Genomic DNA, 19,601 nt, shown 5'->3' on the forward strand with positions numbered 1-19,601 from the left:
GGTGAGGAGAGCTGCCAGCCAATTGGAGGAGGCGGCGGGGGCGGGACGGAGGGACCCGGAAGTGGTGTCGGGCAGCCCATGGAGGGGCCCTTAAAGGTACAGTGTCCCCCGGGGGCGGGGGACAAGGCGGGGACAGGGCTGAGGGGGCGGGGAATGGGGACAGGGCGGGGAGCACTGGGGTCGGGGGACCACTGGGAGGGCCACTGGGGGGGCACTGGGGGGGCACTGGGGGACACTGGGGGGACGTTGGGGGTGCACTGAGGGGACACTGGGGGGACACTGAGGGGACAGGGACTTGGGGACATTGTGGACAGGGAAGGCAGGGAGGGGATATTTGGGCCTGGGGGAAACTGGGGGGATGGTGACAAGGGAGAGAGGCTGGGAGACAGCGGGACAGGGATTTGGGGACATTGGGGACAGGGAAAGAGGGGGCAAGACATGGGGCTGGGGAACACTGGGGGGACACTGGGGACAGGGGAGTGGGGGGGAGAGACTGAGGGGACAGGGGCCTGTAGGGCAGGGACTTGGGGACAGGGCCAACCAGGTGGGCGGTGGGCAAGGGAGCTGCCAGGGGGTCCAGAGGGGACACTGGGGACAGAGAGGGGACACAGGATGGGGCAGGGAGCAGGGGGGTGCCGGGGGCCCGTGGCACAGAGCTGCTCCCACACACCGCAGCAGCTCCACGCCTCCAGCCGCAGCCCGGGACTTGTTTTTCCTGTAAATAAGGTTCGTTTCCAGCGATATTTGGGATTCCTGTAACTAAACCCCTGGTTCTTTCTGCCCTCCCTGCCGCCACGCCGAGCGTTTCGCCGTCACCTCCTCACCCCCACGGCTCAGCACCACGGCTCGGGAGAGAAAGGACCCTCAGGGGCACACGCTGCACTGGATTTGCCTCTGGTGACTAAATTTATTTAGCAAAGAAAGCTCCCGGCTGACTCCACACCGGCCAAGCAGTTACAGTTAATAAAGTCAAACAGATCTTATCCAGAAAACAACCTCGGGCAGTTACAACTAAAAAATAAAGTGGATTTGTTTAATTTAAAAGCTCAAAAATAATAAGCCATATGTTTTTTTTTTTTAAACATGTAGTAAACACAAAAGCAATATAATCTATGGTACAATGTACACTGTACAGTGGGGCTGGCGGGCAGCACACGGGGGAGGAAAGGAGGGGCTGAAGTCCCAAAATTCAAAAAGGAAAAGCCACGTCACTTGGAAACAAAAGTGGAAAGAGAGAAAGCATTGGAGAGGAAAAAAAAACCTCTTCAGTGTTGGAAAAGAAACGTTAAGAGGAAAGAGAGGCAAGAAGGTGGGCAGCATCGTCCAGAGAAATTAAATAAAGGTTAAAAAAAGCACTCACAAGACACGGCGCTTGTAACGGGGAGCGTAAGGCAACGATCTCCATAGAAAAAAGGGACCTTCCAAAGGGGGTTATATAGATATTTATAGCTATTTATAGACTTTAAATATAAAGTAGGAATGTGCTGTGGAGCCTCTCCCTGCCCGCCCGCGCCGCAGCGTGCTGTCCCCTCCCTGCCCCGTCAGACGTTTCACCGGGCTCCGGGTCCCCCCCCAGTCCCTGGGGATGCGCCGGGAGGATCAGCCCCTCGCGCCCTCCGAGGGGGCTGCGTCTGCCTGGGGGGCTCAGGCAGCGGTGGCAGGGCAGGAGGACGTCCCCGAGGGCTCCTCTCCACGGGCAGGGACGCTGGAGTGCGGCGGCGGCGGCGCAGGCTGGTGCCCTGGCAGGGTCTGTCCGCGCAGGCAGGGAGCCGTGGGGGGCAGCTCCCGGCCCTACAAGTTCTTGGTGACCAGGTGGGTTTTATAGTGTTTCGTCAGGTGGTCGCTCCGCATGAAGCGTTTCTGGCACTGCGCGCACTCGAAGCGCTTGTCACCTGCGGGGAAGAGCGGCGGCGGCGGTCAGGGGGTGGCAGCCCGCGTGCCACCACCCCGGCAGCACCGTCACCAACCTGCTGTTGTTGCTGCCTTCCCCTAGAGCAGGGACATCCCGGGGTGGCAGTGACACCCCCAGCCCCTTCCCGTGACACCTCTGTCACCACCATCCCCTGGAGAGCCCAAAGGCAGCAGAGACCCCCCCCCAAGCACTCCAGTCCCTCCCAGTAACCCAGTCAAACCGCACGGACAACTTGTGGTGGCCCCAGATCATCCCAGTCCTCAGCTCCTGCAAGGCTCAGGACCCTGCGTGGGCTGGGCAAGGACTCGGGGGCTGCCCTGGGAGTGGGGGGGGGGGCCCACAGACCTGTGTGGGTGCGAGCGTGCCGCTGCAGCTCGTCGCTGCGTGTGAAGCGCTTCCCGCAGAAGACCCAGTTGCAGACGAAAGGGCGTTCGCCCGTGTGCAAGCGCACGTGAGCGCGCAGCAGCGAGGTCTTGCGGAAGGTCCTCCCGCACTCGGGGATGTGGCAGATGTGCTTCTTCTTCCCTGGGTCCCCCGGCCTGGCGAGGAAAAGCACGGTTAAGCCTCGGGGACGTGTTCCCGGACCCACGGGGCTGCCCCTCTCCCCCTCCACGCTCACCTCTTCTCCCCGTCCTTGCAGTTGGGGCAGGTACAGGCCATCCGTCGCCGTTTCTCCCCCGGTTGAACGTCTCCGGAGAGCGCTTGCTCCATCTGGAGCTGGATCTGGGTCGGGCTCAGGCTGCTGATGGTCAGGTTGTTGCCGGAGACGTTCTGCACAGTCAGCTGCTGCTGGCCTGGGGGAGGAAAAGGGGGGAGTCAGGCTCTGCCCCTCCGCTCCCGGGGGGCCACGCTGCGCCCCTGCCCGATGCGTCCCTCCATGAAACCCTCCGGAGGCGGCTGGCAGGAGGACAGACCCCCCTGCACGCGTGGGGGACGGGACATCCCGGGTCTCAACGCCCCCAGCCCCGCATGCAGCACTGCCACAGCCCCCCTGCCCCGCCACGTGCTGGTCCCCAGGCCGGTAAGTCCCTTTTTTTTCTGAATATACTGTGCGGTTTTTCAAAGTTTTCGGTTTGACCCTTCGGGGTGGGGAAATGACCAAAGAGGAAACAAAAAAGAAACTTTGAAAAAACGTGCAATATATTGACCAAAAAAACGGGACTTACCCCGGACCCTAAGGGCCGCTCCACGCTCGGGCGCTCACGGAGGCGGCAGCCTGGGCCTCGCACAGCACCCGGCAGCCGCGACGGGGGCTGGAAAGAAGAAGATGGGGTCAGCGTCAGCAAGCGGGATGGCTGCTCTGGGGGCAGCGGGGAAGGAGGAGGAGGAGGAGGAGTGGGGTCTGATGGCAGAGCAAAGAAGGGGTGACTGCAGAGAGGAAGGATGGGATCGGGGGTGCAGGCAGAGCAAAGGTGCCACCACGTCTATTGGGAGAGAAAATGCGAAGCCGAGGGTTGGGGCAGCCCCTGGGCAGCACTGTGAGACACGCAGCCGCTCGGGAGGTGGGCACGGCCTGCCTGAACCCAGGCTGAGACCCGACTCAATTCGCTTCATTCATGGGCAGCAGCCAGCAGGTCCCATCAGTCCCTCCCTTGGCAGCCGGGGTTGCAGCAAGGCCCCCGCCAGCCCCACGGCACGCTGCCCAACAGCACCAACATCTGCCTGTGGCATCTCCCCGACGGCTGGCCCCAGACGTAGACACGAAGCAGCAATTAAAAACCCCCTTAAAAGCCACCCCGGCGAGGACGGCGGCCCGCTGCGGAGCACAAAACCGCGCTGGCCCGTGTTTTATGCTGACATCGTTTAGCCAAGCAAGAAAGAACAGCTTCCGACTGCAAAACTGAGCCGGGACTCCTGCCGATTCTTGCTGAGAGAGAAACCACCGCACGGCAGCAGGTCTTTCTGGATCAGAGGGCAGATAAACCTCCCGCAGACACAGCTCCCTCCCCTCGGCTCCCCGCCGGCAGCCCACGCCACCGGGACCGGGCTGGGGAAGGTTTGTTGGGCAGGAGGGGAGGACAGAGCGGCTGCCGGGATGTGTCTCTCCTGGCAGTGGGGAGATGAGCAGGTGACGTGGGGACAGACGTGCACCAGGGCTGCCTGCGGCTCCCAGACCGCTCTGGCCACTGGCCAGGGCCACGTCTGGCTATTTTTGGCTTAAGAAAGACACTTGTCCCATGGAGGTGAGGTGCTGGGTCCCCTCAGGCAACAGTGACCCCTCGCTACAGAGCGTGGAGGAGCACAGAGCTTGTGTGTGTGTGAACACACCTCTTGGTTTGGCTCCTGGAAGCCCATCTCAGCATCCTGCGCACCCAGCAGATGCGAGGGGAGATGTCCCAGCCCCAGGAGCTGGCAGTGCTGTCTGTGGCAGGGGCTGCTGGCCCAGAGCCGCAGCAGGAGGGAACACCCCAGCGCACCACGTCCCTCTGCCTGGCTGCAGCCCAGCTCTCCCGAAAACACGTGTCTTGCCCCCAGGGCCTGGGCACAGCTCAGCCTTCCCCCTGCACAGAGCTCAGGAGCAAACAGAGCTGGGCTGGGCTGCGGGGCAGCCTCAGCCCCTGTGCTCAGACGTGTCCTGCAGCTCGGCACGACCGCAGAGCCTGACCCTGCGGGTAGCCGTCTCCGCTAACCACCCTCCCTGACACAGCTCACCAGGATGGGCTTGGAAACACCCAGAACCACCACAGAGACACCCTGTGAAACCTCCCGGAGCGACAGGAGCTAGAGAGGCTGATGACATTTAACAGTCAGCCTCAGGGTAGGAGAGATCTGTTTACAAAGCTGCACCATCCCAGCTGCAAAGCCTGCTGCTGGTAGGGGGGGGCTTTCTGTCCCCGGGATCAGGGAGCTGCCTACATCCCCCCATCCCTCCCGCCCCGTTGCAGAGCGGGGAGCAGCCCACCTCCGGTGTTGGTGATGGTGACGGGGACGCCCTGGACCTGCACGCCGTTGATGTTGATGGTCTGCATGGCCTGCGCTGCGGCCGCCAGCTGAGCGGCGTTCAGGCTGATGACGCCTCCGGCGGGAGCGATCTTTGGCAGGGTGCGTTCCTTGCGCGCGGCTGGTTTCTTGCTGCTGCCCCCCGCGCCGGAGCTGCGGGGCACGGGGCTGCTGCAAGAGGTGCCAGACGGAGCCACCATGCCAGTCATGGCTGGGGCTTCCTGGAGCAGCACTGTCTGCAGCTCACCCGATGGGGTTTTGAAGTAGACCTGACGGGAGGAGAGAAGAGGAATGGGACCAGCTGCTGTCACCAGTCAGACCCCCTCCACCGCGACGGTCCCCTCCCCACACGACCCAGGAATCTGGGCCTGCCATGAGCCAAAGAGCAGGAGAAGTTACCCGAGCATCTGAAGACCCTTTGTGGGCCTCCTGAAGAAGGTCCTGGTTTCCAAAGGCCTGGTTTCCAAAGGCAACACTGAAGACCCACGGTCCTACAGGCTGCGAGCCCCAGTCCCCCACCTCCCTCCCTCTCCCAGGAGCAGGCTGGCTCATCCCAAACCTCTGCTGTGCCACCAGCTCAGGTTCAAGGACACTGCACTCCTACAGGTCCTGTAAAAGCAGGTGGCCAGCAAGGGAGACTTAAAGCCCTGTGGAGGGAATAGCTGTGCTCCCAACCCTTCTTAGACATCAGAGAATCCACCCAAGCGACATCTAAACTGGGCGCCAAGTTGAGGATGTTTGGCAGCTCACAAAACCCCTCAGCTTTTTACAGCCTGGGTAAGAGGTTGGAGGAGAAACAGGGCGAGGAGACCTCGCAGGAGGATGTACCTGGGTAGGAGTGGGTTCCGTCGTCTGGATCTGGAAGTTCTGGGAGGATTTTTGGGGGACGGTGGGGAGCGTGGCAGAGGCGGCCTGGACCACCCGCAGGGCCTGCTGCGGGATCTGCACCACCTGCGGCTCCTGCTTGGGCTGCACCACCTGGACCTGCTGCACCACAGCCGGCTGGCCGGAGCCTGGGCTCTGCACGATGAGCAGGTTGTTGCCCGCCTGGATGATGTTCTCCGCCGTGGTCTCTATTAACACCGTCTCCACCTGCTCGGCCACAGCCATGGCGGCGGGCTGGGAGGACGACACCGCTTTCTTCCGAGGCTTTTTGCTGTGCTTCGAGGGGTTCTCTGCGAGGATCTGAGCCTGCGTGCCCGGCTCAGCGGCGTTCACCAGGTTGTTCACGGGCACGGTGAGAGTCACGTTGCTGCCGCCGGCCAGCTTGACCACGTTGCTTGTGCCCTGCGCTGGCGAAGCTCCACCCTTCTGTGCCGGAGCTGGTTTGATGGGCACGGGCTTGTGAGAGGAAGAGGAAGGAGTGAGAATCGCTTGATTCGTGCCTGGAATAATCTGGATCTGGTTGGTGAGGTTGGGCTGGACCTGGATGGTCTGTCCCCCCGCGGCCTGGAGCTGGGGCACCGCCTGGTACTGGATGTTGGCGGACGAGCGGGTCCCCTTGTTGATGACAGTTGGGTTCTGAATGGCAAAAACCAGCTGCCCCCCGGGGTAGGAGGTGCCGACCTGCGAGCCCTGGATCTGGAAGAGGTTCCCTTTCGATGACAGGATCCCAAAGCTGTTCTTACCAGAGCCCAGAGGGAGCGGAGCAGGTTTGATAGGGACGAGTTTGCGAGGTGGCGGCTGAGGTGGGGCAGGAGGAGTCACGGCGGCTTCCACGGCGGGGGGACCGATTTTGCTACATGTTGCTGCGAGGAGGGCAAGAGGAGACGGCTGGGAGTCCTGGGGAGCCAGAAGGAGATGGGCAAGTTAGAGACAGGGGCTTGTGCCAAACACCTGGAGACCAAGTCAGCAAAGGAAAGGGTACACGCTATCGAAAGCACCCAGTCCATGCCAATGAGACACCTGTGATTAAGGGAACTGCTTAATTACCCACACCACATGTGCCTTTAGCTCGCCCTCGTCACGCTACTTTTAGCCACCAGGATGGTGATCGCCTTTTAATCGTGTGCCTGTGTTCTTAAAACCTCTATAAAGCTGCAAACACCCTGCATGGCTGCTGGTATTTCCACCCGTTACACACACCCTGGAGTCTTTCATGCAGTTTTAATTCCAAGACCACCTTGTGGTATCAGCTGCTAAGATGACCCCAGAGCTCCTTAAGGAAAACACAGCGCCGGGAGGAGAAACAACGCTCTGGAAGAGTTGGCGTTGGGCTGGGAACAAGCCCAGAGCGGGGCTCCCCAGCCTGTCCTGCAACCAGCTCTCCTCCTGACGCAGCAACGCAGAGGCAGGAGGGGCCAAACGCCGCTGCGTTTGCTGTCCTGCACCCCAGCACATGTCCCTGTGCCCCAGTGGGGAGCCGGGAGCTCGCTGGTGCCCCCGTCCTCACCTGGGCAGTGGAGGCGGCCGGCTGCAGGTATTCGCTGGGGCTGACGGCAGCAGTGGCAGCCATGCTGTCTCGTGATCTGCGAGGAGGAAGAAGAAAGACGAAGGAGTGAGACCAGGAGCCGGGACCACAGCTCCTCAGTGCGCCAAGCCCAAGGCCCCAATGCCCAAGGGCAATCCTGGTGCCTCCCTGCATCGCCCAGAATGTCACACCTCACCCACACGCCTTCAGTGGGGGGTCACAAAGGGGTAGAGAAATCTCACCATCTCATCACCTCCTCCCCACACTCATCTTTGCTCGCCACCAAAGGGAAATGCCAATTACGGTGGGCAACCGGCTGCAGCCCTCACTCATTTGCCTGCAGCCCAGCACAGCCTTGCCCAGAAGCCACAGTCCCCCCAGGGCTCAGAGACCACCGCTGCCCTGCAGAGCCCCCCACTCCAAAGCCCAGCTCGCTGACGGCCTCCCAGTTCCCAGCTCACGCCACCTCCCTGCCGCTTGTTTTTCTAACTTTGGGAATCTCAAAGGACAGATTTTTGGTCCAGAATCATGTTTCTCAAGGCTGGAAAAACATTGTTTCAATTATTTTGGGATGTCCTTGGTGCTGAGTGTTTGTTAAGTCATTATGTAATTAAAAGGTCACTTTGGGGAATGAAAAAAAGCTGCAGCGGGACCTCGGGAGTTCCCAATCTCTGATGCTCATCCCTTCTGCTGCCCCGAATGCCGCAGAGCGATAACACCAAGGCTCTTCTTACACTGGGGCAGCTACAACAGTGTCTTTTTAAAGGTTAAAGCCAGGGAAAGAGGCTCCTAAATCCTCACACTTTGCTAAATCTTTTGTTCTGGACTAGAAAGACGTTTCACCCTCGACGTTTCCTTTGGCAAATCCCCCAGTCGCCCCCGTCCAGCGGTCGCTGTATGGCTCAGAACCTCGATAATATTTGCCCAGACAAGGTGCCAGGGAGAACTTGTCTGAGCTCGAATGCTCTGCTGACAACGTCCTGACTTCAAACGGGGAATTACGGCCGTCGGAGGAGTGCAGGTGCTTGGGGTTTACTCAGGGCGTCTCTGAAACGCGGGCGATGGGAAGCACCAGCGCTGTGGTATTTACAGAGATGCCTGAACTGTGGGAGCGACGGGAAGTGCTGGCAGAGGACGAGCAGCACGATGAAGATACAAAGCCCTGGGTGGCTTATAACACACTGTACCAGCCAAAAATTAACTGTTGTCGAAGCACAGCGAGTGGCTTTTTGCTGCTCACAGGGATGAGGCAAGAACCTCGTCCCAGGAGTGCAGCCGAGCGCTGGCCTCTGGCTCCGGGCAGGGGAAGTGAAGGCCTGGCACGGGTAGAGCCGCTGTTTAATGACCTCGCAGCCCTGCCCAGGGAGCTGCAGGAGACCCAGGGGTGGACGAGGGACTACACAGATGTGGAAAACTCGCTGTGGGTTTTGTTTTGAAGGGAGCAAACTCTACACCCCAGCGTGGCCAAGGCTCGGCAGCATCGCTCGCAACGGGGGCGAGGGGCGTCAGCACCCACCCTCGGAAAGGGCAAACTCAGCCTCGCTTGAAGCAGCGTCCGCTGCCAGCACGTGGCTGCGGGAGCCCTGGGCAAAAGGCACGTCTGCGTTGGGAAAACGAGGGGGTTCTTTCATTCTGACACTGGTGCAGGAGGCGGTGCAAGGGCCGGTCATCCCATCTTAATGCACCTTAAGGCTGGGAAAAAAGCCCTCCAGGTCACTGAGATGCAGCCAACACTCGTATAAAAGCAGAGGTGAGAGCTCTCGGCTCCCCTCAGCTGTCCTGCGCAGCACAGACCGAGACAGACATCTCCTCCCTGGAACACGAAGCCTTTCCCCAAACAGAAAGCCACTAAAAAACCGAGTGATCAGGCCCTGGGCCAGGTCACCAAGGAGCCCGCTTCCCAAAGGCCCCTCGCCAGCACAGGCTCCACGGCTGCTCCCCAGGCACCGCCAAGGCTCTTTCACAGCCCTGCTGCCACCGAGCACATAAATCCCCCTGGGAAGAGCCAGGCCAAAGCCCCAGGCGCCTGGGATGGCATCGCATGGAAATTCCTCGCCCCGTTCCTTGGCGAAGGGCATCCATCCCCTTGAAGCCACTCGCTGTGGCAACCTCCTGGAGATGAAAGCGTCAGACGCTCGCACCCAGCGAGCTGGCCTGCGATAAAAGGACGCTTTCTTCCCAGCAAGCCGGGAGCTGGTACGGCTGCCCGAGTTCAATGGCTGCACCCTCCCTTTCAGCAGAATTAGGGCACTGCTGAGGATTAACAGCCCTGACTACAAATAAGAGCGACGCTGAGCTGGCCAGAGAGAGAGAGAGACACATACCAGGAGAGATTCCATGAGCCCGAACAAATAAATAAGGATAACGACTCTGTGTGGCCGCAGTGTGATCCCTCCGTGACTTTCTCACTTGTACAATTTAAGTCCGAGTCCAGCAGCGACAGTTTCACATCCTGAGGGTGTAACATGGTATAAACCAACCCCCAGCGCAGTGAAACCAAGCGGGTACCAAAGCAGACAGCTTCGCTCTCGGGGTGTTTGCCCAGGACAGAACTGGGAGTGAGACCGTCACTGCCTGCGGGGAACGTTTCTGGATCTGCCCGGGGGGATACGGACCCTCCTGAGAGGCCGGAGCTCCCCTCCAGCACCCTCTCACAGACACGCACCACGAAACCGTCGCTCACTCTGCGTTACACACTTATTCACGCCCCACGAAGAATCTGCTGAGCAGCTCAGGTCCAGTTTGCCCTTCTGTAAATCCCCAGCCAAGCCTCGAGCGGAAGAGGACTCTCCCTTAAGGCAATTAAAGAGCACTGATTCATAAAATCCATTTTTCTCTCGCCACCTCCTCCTCCTCCACTTGTCACAAGTGCAGCTTTGTATGGAAACCATCTCCCTACAGACTGGAAACGACAGCGTTCTCACCCCTTGCTTGCCTTCACCCCTGTAAAAGGACAAAGCAACCGAAAATTCAGTAATTTCTGCCTCAAGAACCATTTCCTTTATTATGTCCCTCAAACGAGCACAACCAGGACTCATTCCTGCCGCAGGACACATGTACCAAGCACCCCGTGTCCCAGCTGACTGCCCAGATACGCTGACGTCTGCCTGGTGGAGCTTCGAGGAGCTCTCGGAGCCCACCATGAGCTCCCACAAATAAAAAAGTCCAGAGGACTCGAGCGATGGAGCTGTAGGAGGAGAAACCTTACCAACCACACCAGCCCACAGAGCCCAGGTCCTGCTCAGCGCAGGAGCCTGGGACAGAGGCAAACGCAGCCCAGAAGGTACCTGCCAGTCCCCACCAACGCCCCGTCCCGCAGCTCGAGCGGCGCAGGCGCTTCTACACAGCTACAAAACTCCTTTTCGGGGGTGTCTGGAAAAGTTTTGTGTATTTTAGATCATGATTTCAAGCCCTACCACCACGATGTCCTCGTTACCGTCTCACAGCCCCTCTCTGAGAGGGGGAACACCACAACAATTTACAGACAGGGCACTGGTTCCAGTCGCAGGGGAGTCTCTGCTCCCCAAAACACCCTTCCCACCTGCCTGAGGGATCTTCTTTTGGGAGTGCAGGGGGGTGAAGGTGATCCTAACTTCCAGCACTCAGTTTATGCCAATGGACAGACCTGATCTGAGTTACTGGGGTTTTAATCAGCGCCTTGAGCGTGAAGGTGAATCAGGGTCCCCTCAAATCCACAAAAGCCCTCGGCAACTGCAAAAAAACCGCTCAGGATTACGAAGCTAAGCACTGTCATAGGGAAAAAAACCAGGCCGATGGCAGCAGCCCCATTTGTTTGTCAGGGCCACAAGCAAATATTCACAGTCGGGCACAGAGGAGCTCAAACACCTGCATATTTACATATTAACAGCAGGAAATCCAGCATTGGCTTAGAATAAACTGGCCAGGATTTCTGTTGTTGTTGTTTTAGCTCCGACACGCCTGTGACAGCGCAGGCGCTACAGCCACTTGCCAACACCGAGAGTCTGTGGTCTCCTTCCCTGGTGCTGGGGGGAAATTCCCTGGCGCTTTGGCTGCGTTTAAGGAAGAGGAGAAGCAGGTAAAATCAAGCGAGCCAGGGCGGCCACGCTGCCAAGGATGCCCAGGCGCCCTGCGGAAGGACTACGGGGAGAAGGGAGCAGCTCCTCGCTCCGCACCCACAAGGAAGGAGGTTTTGAGGTGCAGGAGCAAGCGGATCACGGGGCACCCTCGAGCAGCAGCTCCCCCAGAGTGACGAGAGGCCCCGGTGGAAACTTCCAGCAGCATCAATCCACGGCTCCCTGAGCGGCCGAGACCCTGTTGCACTGCCCATCCCCAGGGACCAGGGACAACCGCCTCGGCCCTCACCTCCCTGCTGCACCCCCAGCCCCGGGACGGCTCCCCCAGCCCTGCCCCGCAGCCCCCCACACGGCCAGTGCCCGGGGGAACGAGCCCGAACCGCTCTCCACATCCCAGGGGCCAGAACGGGACGGGGCTGAACCCCCCTTCCCCACCCAGCCCCCTCAAACACGCAGCAGCCCCCTACACCCCCCAATCCCCCCCATCCCTCCCCAAAAACCGGGGCCGCTTCCCACGCAGATCCCGGCCGCGGAACCTCACCCCCGGGAACCCCCATGCCCGTGGCGGGGGAGCGGTCCCAGGCCCGAGCACCCCGCACAGACCCCGGGCACACCGGCACGGGCACCCCCGGCCCCAAGGACCCCCGCAGCAGCCCGGGCACCCCCGCAGGGCCGCCCCGCACGGACGCACGCCCGCCCCCCGCGAGCCGGGCACCCCTCGGAGCGCGGGGCGGCCCTGGGGGGACCCCAACCACCGCCCGGGCACCCCCGGGCCCCCGCCGCCACGTACCGGGGCACCCCCCGCGCACGGCCCGGCCCCCCCCAGCCCCGGGGCCGCCCCGCCCGGCCCCTCCGGGCGGCGGCGGCGGTCCCCGGGGAGGCGGGCCGAGGTGCCGGGCCCGCCCCCGACCGGGCCCCGGCCCCGGAAGCGCCGCCCGCCCGCCCGGCGCTCGGGAAGGGCGGGCCGGGGAGGCCGCACGCCCCTTCCGGGCCCGGCGCCATTAGCGCTGCCGCCCCCCGCGCCGCCCCCGCCCCGCTTCAGCGCTCCCGCCCCCGCCGCGGGCCCGCACAGACCTGCCGGAGCGGCGGCCGCGGCGGCTCCGACCCCCTCACGGCGCCATCTTCCTCCTCCGGGGCCGCCCGGGCACCGCCCTACGTGATCCGCCCCCTCTGCGGCCTCTTGACCAATCCCCACCCGGCTTGCCGGCGCTCTGGCCAACCGACAGCGAGATGCTTTATCGCTGGCCAATCCGCCGCGGATTGCAGCTTGATGGGCAGCTCCACCGAGCAATAGGATACGTGATGGAGTGACAGCTCCGCCAATGGGCGCGGGTCTCCGAGGTGACGGACGGAAGCAGATACCCAATGGGAGGGCAGATCTCTGATTGACAGCACAGCTGGCGAATAGAAACAAGTCCAAACTGTCGCCAACCGCTGATTGATTGACAAGCCTTCGAGGCGGGGGAGGCGGACTTCCTTGTGGGCGGGAACCACCCAAACTCCGCCTCTCGGTAGGTAGCGGCCATTTGATTGACATGCAGAGAAGACAATGGGAGACGCGAAGCAGCCGAGCTCCGCTTGTGATTGGTCGCGCTCTTGGGGGGGGCGGGTCTGAAACGCTGAAGCCTGATGACGGCAGTGGGGGTCCCCGTGGAGGCGGGGAGTCCCGGGGATCCCCGGGGGGTCCCGGTGTCCCCCCCGTTCCCCCTCCGGGGCCTTCCGGGGCGCCGTGGTTGAGCCCAGGCCGGGCCTCACCTCCCCCCCCCGCCACAGGTGGGGAAATGAGGCTCCGGGGAGGCCCCCCCGGCCCCATCACTCACCCCCCCCCCCTGCGCCCATCACCGTCCTCTCGGGGCTCTGTGGGAGAAACCCGGGGGGACCCCACGGCTGGTGGCACCCAGCCCCGCTGCTCCCGAAGGGGCCCATCTCCTCCGGGGGTGGGGGCACCTGGGGGGTTTGGGGTACCTCATCCCCCTCCTGGTGCCTGGAAGGGGTCAGGGTGCCCAGAGGGGGTGGGGGTCCTTGGAGGGGGGGGTCAGGGTGCTTGGAGGGTGTTGGGGTGCCCAGTCCCCTTGCAGGGGTCGGGGTGCCCTGAGGGGGTCGGGGTCCCCAGTCCCATCGCAGGGGTTGGGGTACTCGGGGGGGGTCGGGGTGCTTGGAGGGCGTTGGGGTGCCCAGTCCCCTCGCAGGGGTCGGGGTGCCCAGCAGCTGTGACCCCACACCCCCACCCTCCCGGCTCCACGACCACCCACCCCACCGCAGCCAAAGGGCCACCAGCCACCCCCATGACCGGCTGGGGGGGTCCCCGGGGTCTCCCACCCCCCCACCCCTCCGACCCCGTGCCAGGCCAGCCCGGCCCCGGGGTGCCCAGCTGGCTCCAGCCCCCACGGGACCCGCACCTCCCACTGGAGCCAAATAATTGCTCGGTGCTTTGTTGTGCGGTGTCTATGGCCGCGGGGCCTCCATTTGTGGGAACTTGCTGTGGCGAGTGCCTCCCTTTTAATTACCTCCCCTCCTCATGCTCCTGCTTACTCACCGCCTGGCACCGGCGCCTCCGACCCCCGCCTCGGCTCCCGGCCCCCCGCCACCTCACGCGGGGGTCCCGGCAGTGCGGCTCGGGGTGCCGGTGCTCGGATGGGCAGAGCGGCCCGTCCCGCCGTGGGGTGAAGGCAGGCGGGGGCCCCGGCGCGGCAGGTGGAAGGGGAGGGTTGGGGCTGGGTGCCCGATGGGATCCCCTGGGTGGGGGCCACCCACGGCTGCCCCTGGGACCCGGCTCCGGCCAAGCTCTCGTAAAGCTGCGGGAGGCACCGCAGCCACCGACGCTCCCGACGCCGCGTCGTCCTCTGCGTGCCAGGGGCACGGGGACGCGCACGTGTGGGACACGGCTACACCGTGGTGCTGCCTGCCCCGTACCCCATTTCTGACCCCCGGAGTGGGACCCCACAGCCTGGCACCACAGGGGGACACCCTGGGGTCCCCGTCCAGCGTCGCCACCCTCCACGGAGGGGACCCCAGTGCGAGGGTCCCCGCGGGCTCAGCCCACAGCAGGCTGCACCCCAGCCGTGCCAGGGAGAGGGAGGGGAGCAGGGCTGTCCCCACGGAGGGACCCCAGGCAGTTGGCAGGAGGCAGCAGTGCCCAAGGGCCACCGCCTGGCCGGGCGCCCGTGTGGCCTTGGCTCTGCTCCCGGCGCTCCCGCCCCGGCTGCCGGGGCAAGTCCCAGCCTGCCGCTCCCTGCCTCAGTTTCCCCAGGCGGGCAGTGACGCCGAGTCTCGGCTGTGAGCCCAGCGCGGATGCGAGCGCGGGCACGATCGCTGTCATCGTCCCTGGGAAAGGGCCATCCCCACGGTGCCAGCCAGACCACCTCTGTGCAGCGGGTGGGGACGGGGACAAGGGTCTGTGCAGTGAGACGGGGGACAGGGACACACAGGTTGGCACAGTGAGGCTGGGATGGGGACACAGGGACAAGGGTCTGTGCAGTGAGGCAGGGGACAGGGACTCGTGTTGGCGTAGCATGGCTGGGATGGGGACATGGGGACATGGGGACACAGGTCCATACAGTGAGGTTGAGGTTGGGACAGGGGCGCAGGTGCACACAGTGAGGCAGGGACAGGGACACACAGGCTGGCATGGCAAGGCTGGGATGGGGACAGGGGGATATGGGGACACGGGGACACAGGGACACAGGGACACAGGTCCACGCAGCGGGGCAGGGACCCCTGCAGAGCCAGGCTGCACCGGGAGGACCCAGATGAACTGGAGCTGCGACACGGGGCGAGTGCACACTGTCCCCCGCTGTCCCCATCCCCGCCGTCCCTGTCCCTGAGCCCCCCTGCCACCCACTCCGCACCGCGTGCCAGCTGGATGGGACCCGGCATGGGAAGCGCGCCCAGGCCCTCACTCAATTACGGCAATTGCGGCACCTCCTCAGCCGCCAGCCCGTCCCTGTGCCCGGCCAAGGTCACTCGCTGTCCCCAATGGCTCCTGCGAGGAATTAGAAAGTGGTTTTGTGGAGGCTCTTCCCGGAGCGCAGCGAGCCAGAGGACACGGTGCCGTCACCGCTGCCCGGGGGCCCGGCGTCCCCCCCGGTGCTGCCTCCCACCCCTCCAGTCCTACCGGGAGCAAAGGTGTTGCCACGCTGGCCCTCGCCTCCCCCAAGCCCCACGGGACCACTGGGGACAGGGACAGGCTGGGGGGGTGGCCGGGTCAGCCCCAGCCCTGAGGGGGTCCTGGCACAGCCCTGCACGGGGGGGAGGTGGCAGCAGCACAATGCCATCCCTGGTGTGGTTGTGTGGCCCTGTCCCCTGTGGAAGCCACGTGGCCCTGTCCCCAGTGTGGCCATGTGTCCCCTGTCCCTGCTGCAGCCCTGTGTCCCATCCCTGGTGCAGCCACGTGTCCCTGTTTCCAGGGCCACTGTGTGTCCCCATTCCCATTGCAGCTGCATGTCCCTGTCCCTGGTGCAACCGTGTGTCCCATCCCTGGTGCAGCTGCATGTCCCTGTCCCTGGTGTTTCCATGTGTCCCATCCCTGGCGCAGCCACATGTCCCCATCCCCGGTACATCCATATGTCCCATCCCCGGTGCAGCCACGTGTCCCTGTCCCCACGGCACCTGTGTGTCCCATCCCACGTCCCCATCCCCGGTGTGCGGTGCCGGGCGCTCCCTGCCTCCGTGCCAGGCAGGTTTCCCCACGCGGTGACTGACAGCCGGGCCGGTTGGGCGCAGATAAGGCAGAGAGATTAACACGGGGCTAATTAAAAACCCGTATTTAACACCACACCGAGCCGTCAGCTCCGTCGCCACGTCGCAGAGGTCGAGTCCCGACAGTAATTCCTGCTCTCGGTGAGAAACGCTCCCTTGGGGCACGCCGGGACCTGGCACGCACCGAGGGCAGGGGAAGCCCGTCGCGATAATCCCGGTAGATATCTCTACCAGGCAGGTCGGTGCCCTGCCTTCAGCTTGTCCCCAGGGACCAGGCGGACAGCCCCGTGCCAGCCATCATGCCCCTGGGGCAGCTACCGCCTTGTCCCCATGATGGCACGATTTGGGGACAGGGACCATGTCCCCTCATTTACTATCGTGGCTGAAGGGCTGCGGGAGCGATGGGGACTGTGCCCTATAGATGCTGGCATGGGGATTTGGGCCACCGTGCTGGGGGTGATGGTGGTCCCATGGGGTGCCAGTCTGAGCTAAGGGATCCCATACTGGGTGCCTGTCCCCAGGTTTGCTCAGCCAAGGGTGCACGGGGCTGTGACACCCCCATGGGGACTGTGACACCTCCATGGGAGCTGTGACCACCCCATGGGGACTGTGACACCCCAAGGGGACTGTGACATCCCCATGGGAGCTGTGAGCACCCCCATGGTGGCTGTGACCACCCCATGGGGACTGTGACACCCCAAGGGGACTGTGACATCCCCATGGGAGCTGTGACCACCCCATGGGGACTGTGAGCACCCCATGGGAGCTGTGACACCCCAAGGGGACTGTGACATCCCCACGGGGACTGTGACCACCCCATGGGGGCTGTGACACCCCCATGGTGGCTGTGACCATCCCATGGGGACTGTGACCACCCCATGGGGGCTGTGAGCACACAGGGCCACCCCAGTCCCCACCATACCAGCCCCGACAGGCTTGGGATCCCCCCCAGCTGCCACCAGCACCCCGGCTGCACCCCGCAGGGGGTTCAACGTCAGCCCAGCGTCACCCCCCCGAGGGTGTCTGGGTGTGGGGCCGGGGGCAGCACCCCCAGAACCTCAGGGCAGGATCCAGGCGCTTCGCTCTCCCCGTCTGAGGCCCCGCAGCCGCCCCTGGGGCTCCCCCCAAGCCGGAGCAACCCAGACGGCGCAGCCCTGTGGCACCCACTGCAGACCCCCCCGGGCACCCCCCCCGGGCACCCCGCTCCTGGGCACCCAGCCTGCGCGGAGCTCAGCACCCACACGCGTGGGTGGGTGCACGCAGGCAGCGGGTGCACACGTACACGGACGTGCACACACGCAGGGACCCGGTGGGGCTTGTGCCCTGCACACACGGGCACATGCGTGGGCACACGTGTGGGCACGACAGCCCCTGCACACACACACACATGCAGCAGCACTGCACACACATTCACATGTATGAACATACATGCACATGCATGCACACACCTGTACACACATGCACATGCATGCACATGCATGCACACACATGCACACACCTGCACACGCCTGCGCACACATGTACACGGATTCACACGCCTGCACATGCCTGCACACACCTGCACACACGTGCACATGCCTGCACACGCATGGCCCCGCTCCCCCCACAGACACCAATTTGTTTTATGGCAGCGCAGGAAATTGCCGCCCGCTCCCCCGAGCCAGGAGCCGGTTGCAGCGCTCTGCCCCGGGGCCAGGAGGGGCCCTGGCCGCCCCTCGGTCCCCCAACACCCTCCGGGGGCCTGGGGGGGACATCCCTCCTCCTCTGTCCCTCCATCCCTCTGGCCCTGGGGGCACCAGGGGGTCCCTCTCCTCCTCCTCTGTCCTTCCATCCCTCTGTCCCCCCCCCTTATTTCCCCCTGGGGACAGGGGTGTCCCCATGTCCCTGGGCCATGTGCCCCCCCCCGTCAGGGCCAGGCTGTGCCCAGCTCGGGGGACAGCGGTGGGGCGAGGGCGGGGGGCGCAGGGGGTGGCGGCTGCCTCGTGCCCACCCACACACCGGGGTCCCAGGGGCAGTTTTGGGGAGCACCGACCCCTCCTGGCCCCGTCCCGGCTCCACGTGGGACCCAGGACCCCCCCACCCACCCCTCAGCCCCCCCCAATAGGCTGGAGCGGCTCCTGCTGCCTGAGCACTGGGGAGGGATTGGAGGCATTTGCCTTGTAATTTATGCAAATGAGCTCTGTAATTAGCTGTAATTTCAAGGCACGGCTTGGGGTTTCAGACGCTCGGTGGCGAGGAGATGCCCCCCCCCGGAATCCTCCGGCATCGGGGCGATTTCCTCCCCACGTGTGGTCCCACCCGGGGCTCCAGCTCCGCTCGAGGTGGCTCCAGGAGCCCCTGCCCCATCCAGACACCCTGTCCCCAGGGTCCCCAGAGTCCCCACGGCCACATGCCACTGCCCCAGTCAGCCACAGGGTCTCAGCCCCCCGCTGCCCCCAGCCGCATCCCAGTGGTCCTTCCCCACCAGCCCCGGAGTGATGTTTTGGGATGGGTCTGGAGGACTGTGGGGGAACACTGGGGCTGGGCACTGGTGACGTGAGGGGGTCGGGGCCTCCCCAGGTCCTCGTCCCTGTCCCTAGAGGAGGTACACTGTGTCCCACATCCTCCTGGCCACTCCAGGAACGGGTGGGAGAGGAGCCACGGCAGCCAGCACCTGGGACCCCCAGGCAGGGACCCATCTCCCTCCCGCATCACCAGTCCCTGAAGCACTGGGGAGACTGGGAGAAGACCCCAGAGCGAAGGGACGAGGATGAGCTGTGTCCCCACCGTGTGCACGATGCCCAGGGAAAAGCACTCCTTGATGTCCCTGCCCCCTGTGGGGACAACAGCCGGGATGGGGATGGGGATGGGGATGGGGATCGGCCAGGAGCTGTGCAGGCAAACTGCTCCCTGCCCCGAGAGCTGCTGGTGGTCGCGACACGGTGCCTGGGAGCCAGTGGGGGAGCCCAGGGCCACCACCCCGGCCCCAACAGCACTTGGCCATCCTCGAGCTGGAGCATCCCCCTTCCCCATGGCCACAGGAATGGCCCCCGGCACCTCCCGGGCAGGTGCAGGGGAGGAGAGGCAGCGAGACCCTGGGGCTGGGGTCCCCCCGCATCCCCCTGCGTCCCCCCGCATCCCCCCCGTGCCCCGCAGAGCACCTGAGCACCGGAGCGTGTGTTCACCACCACCCACGCACAGCCAAGCCCCCACCAGCAGCTTGCCCCCCTGCCCTGTCCCAGGGTGCCCACCCTGGGGTCCCCATCCCGGCGCCTGGCCAAGCCGTGGGGCCACGCTCACCCCACACGCCGCCGTGTTTTGGCGGCGGCAGTGGAGCCATCCCTGGGATGATGAAAACCAGGAGAGTTTTCCCCAGGGGCGAAGGAGTTCCCTCGCCCTCCGCCCGGCCGGGCGCTTGGCAAGCGCGCCAGGGAGATGTGGGCTCCCACGCGCCGGCGTGCCGGGCTTGGCCAGCCAGGCCCACGGTGCCATGGCCAAGGTCCAGGCTCTGGCAAGGCACCACCACCTTTCCCCATGGGCTTTGGAGTGGGGTGGGCTTCCCCCAGGGGTCCCCACGGGGTTGTGGCCACCAGCAGCCAGCCCTGTG

General features: G+C 64.0%; 1 protein-coding gene across 2 annotated transcripts; it reads right to left on the reverse strand.

Annotated features, from left to right (window-relative positions):
• Window positions 1–897: 897 nt before the first annotated feature.
• On the reverse strand, window positions 898–12,478 carry SP2 (Sp2 transcription factor). 2 transcript variants are annotated; one of them, XM_068418655.1, is made up of 7 exons: window positions 12,392–12,478; window positions 7,245–7,320; window positions 5,681–6,634; window positions 4,815–5,121; window positions 2,532–2,706; window positions 2,258–2,451; window positions 898–1,892 (listed from the first exon to the last, which is right to left on the reverse strand). In XM_068418655.1, the coding sequence occupies exons 2-7, from the start codon at window positions 7,305–7,307 to the stop codon at window positions 1,792–1,794; spliced, it is 1,794 nt and encodes a 597-aa protein (XP_068274756.1). In that variant the 5' UTR covers window positions 7,308–7,320; window positions 12,392–12,478; the 3' UTR covers window positions 898–1,791. The 2 variants fall into 2 exon arrangements, with proteins under 2 accessions (XP_068274756.1, XP_068274757.1); XM_068418656.1 differs by lacking the exon at window positions 12,392–12,478 and adding an exon at window positions 12,108–12,176.
• Window positions 12,479–19,601: the final 7,123 nt, after the last annotated feature.

The sequence above is a fragment of the Nyctibius grandis genome, chromosome 26, assembly GCF_013368605.1.
Source record: "Nyctibius grandis isolate bNycGra1 chromosome 26, bNycGra1.pri, whole genome shotgun sequence".
Taxonomy (NCBI): domain Eukaryota; kingdom Metazoa; phylum Chordata; class Aves; order Nyctibiiformes; family Nyctibiidae; genus Nyctibius; species Nyctibius grandis.

Coding starts and splice junctions, on each gene's coding strand:
- SP2 (XM_068418655.1), bottom strand. CDS start 7,307: ATGGCTGCCACTGCTGCCGTCAGCCCCAGCGAATACCTGCAGCCGGCC. Junction 2,452..2,531: donor TGCAAGGACGGGGAGAAGAG/GTGAGCGTGGAG, acceptor TTTCCTCGCCAG/GCCGGGGGACCCAGGGAAGA. Junction 1,893..2,257: donor GCACGCTCGCACCCACACAG/GTCTGTGGGCCC, acceptor TCTTCCCCGCAG/GTGACAAGCGCTTCGAGTGC.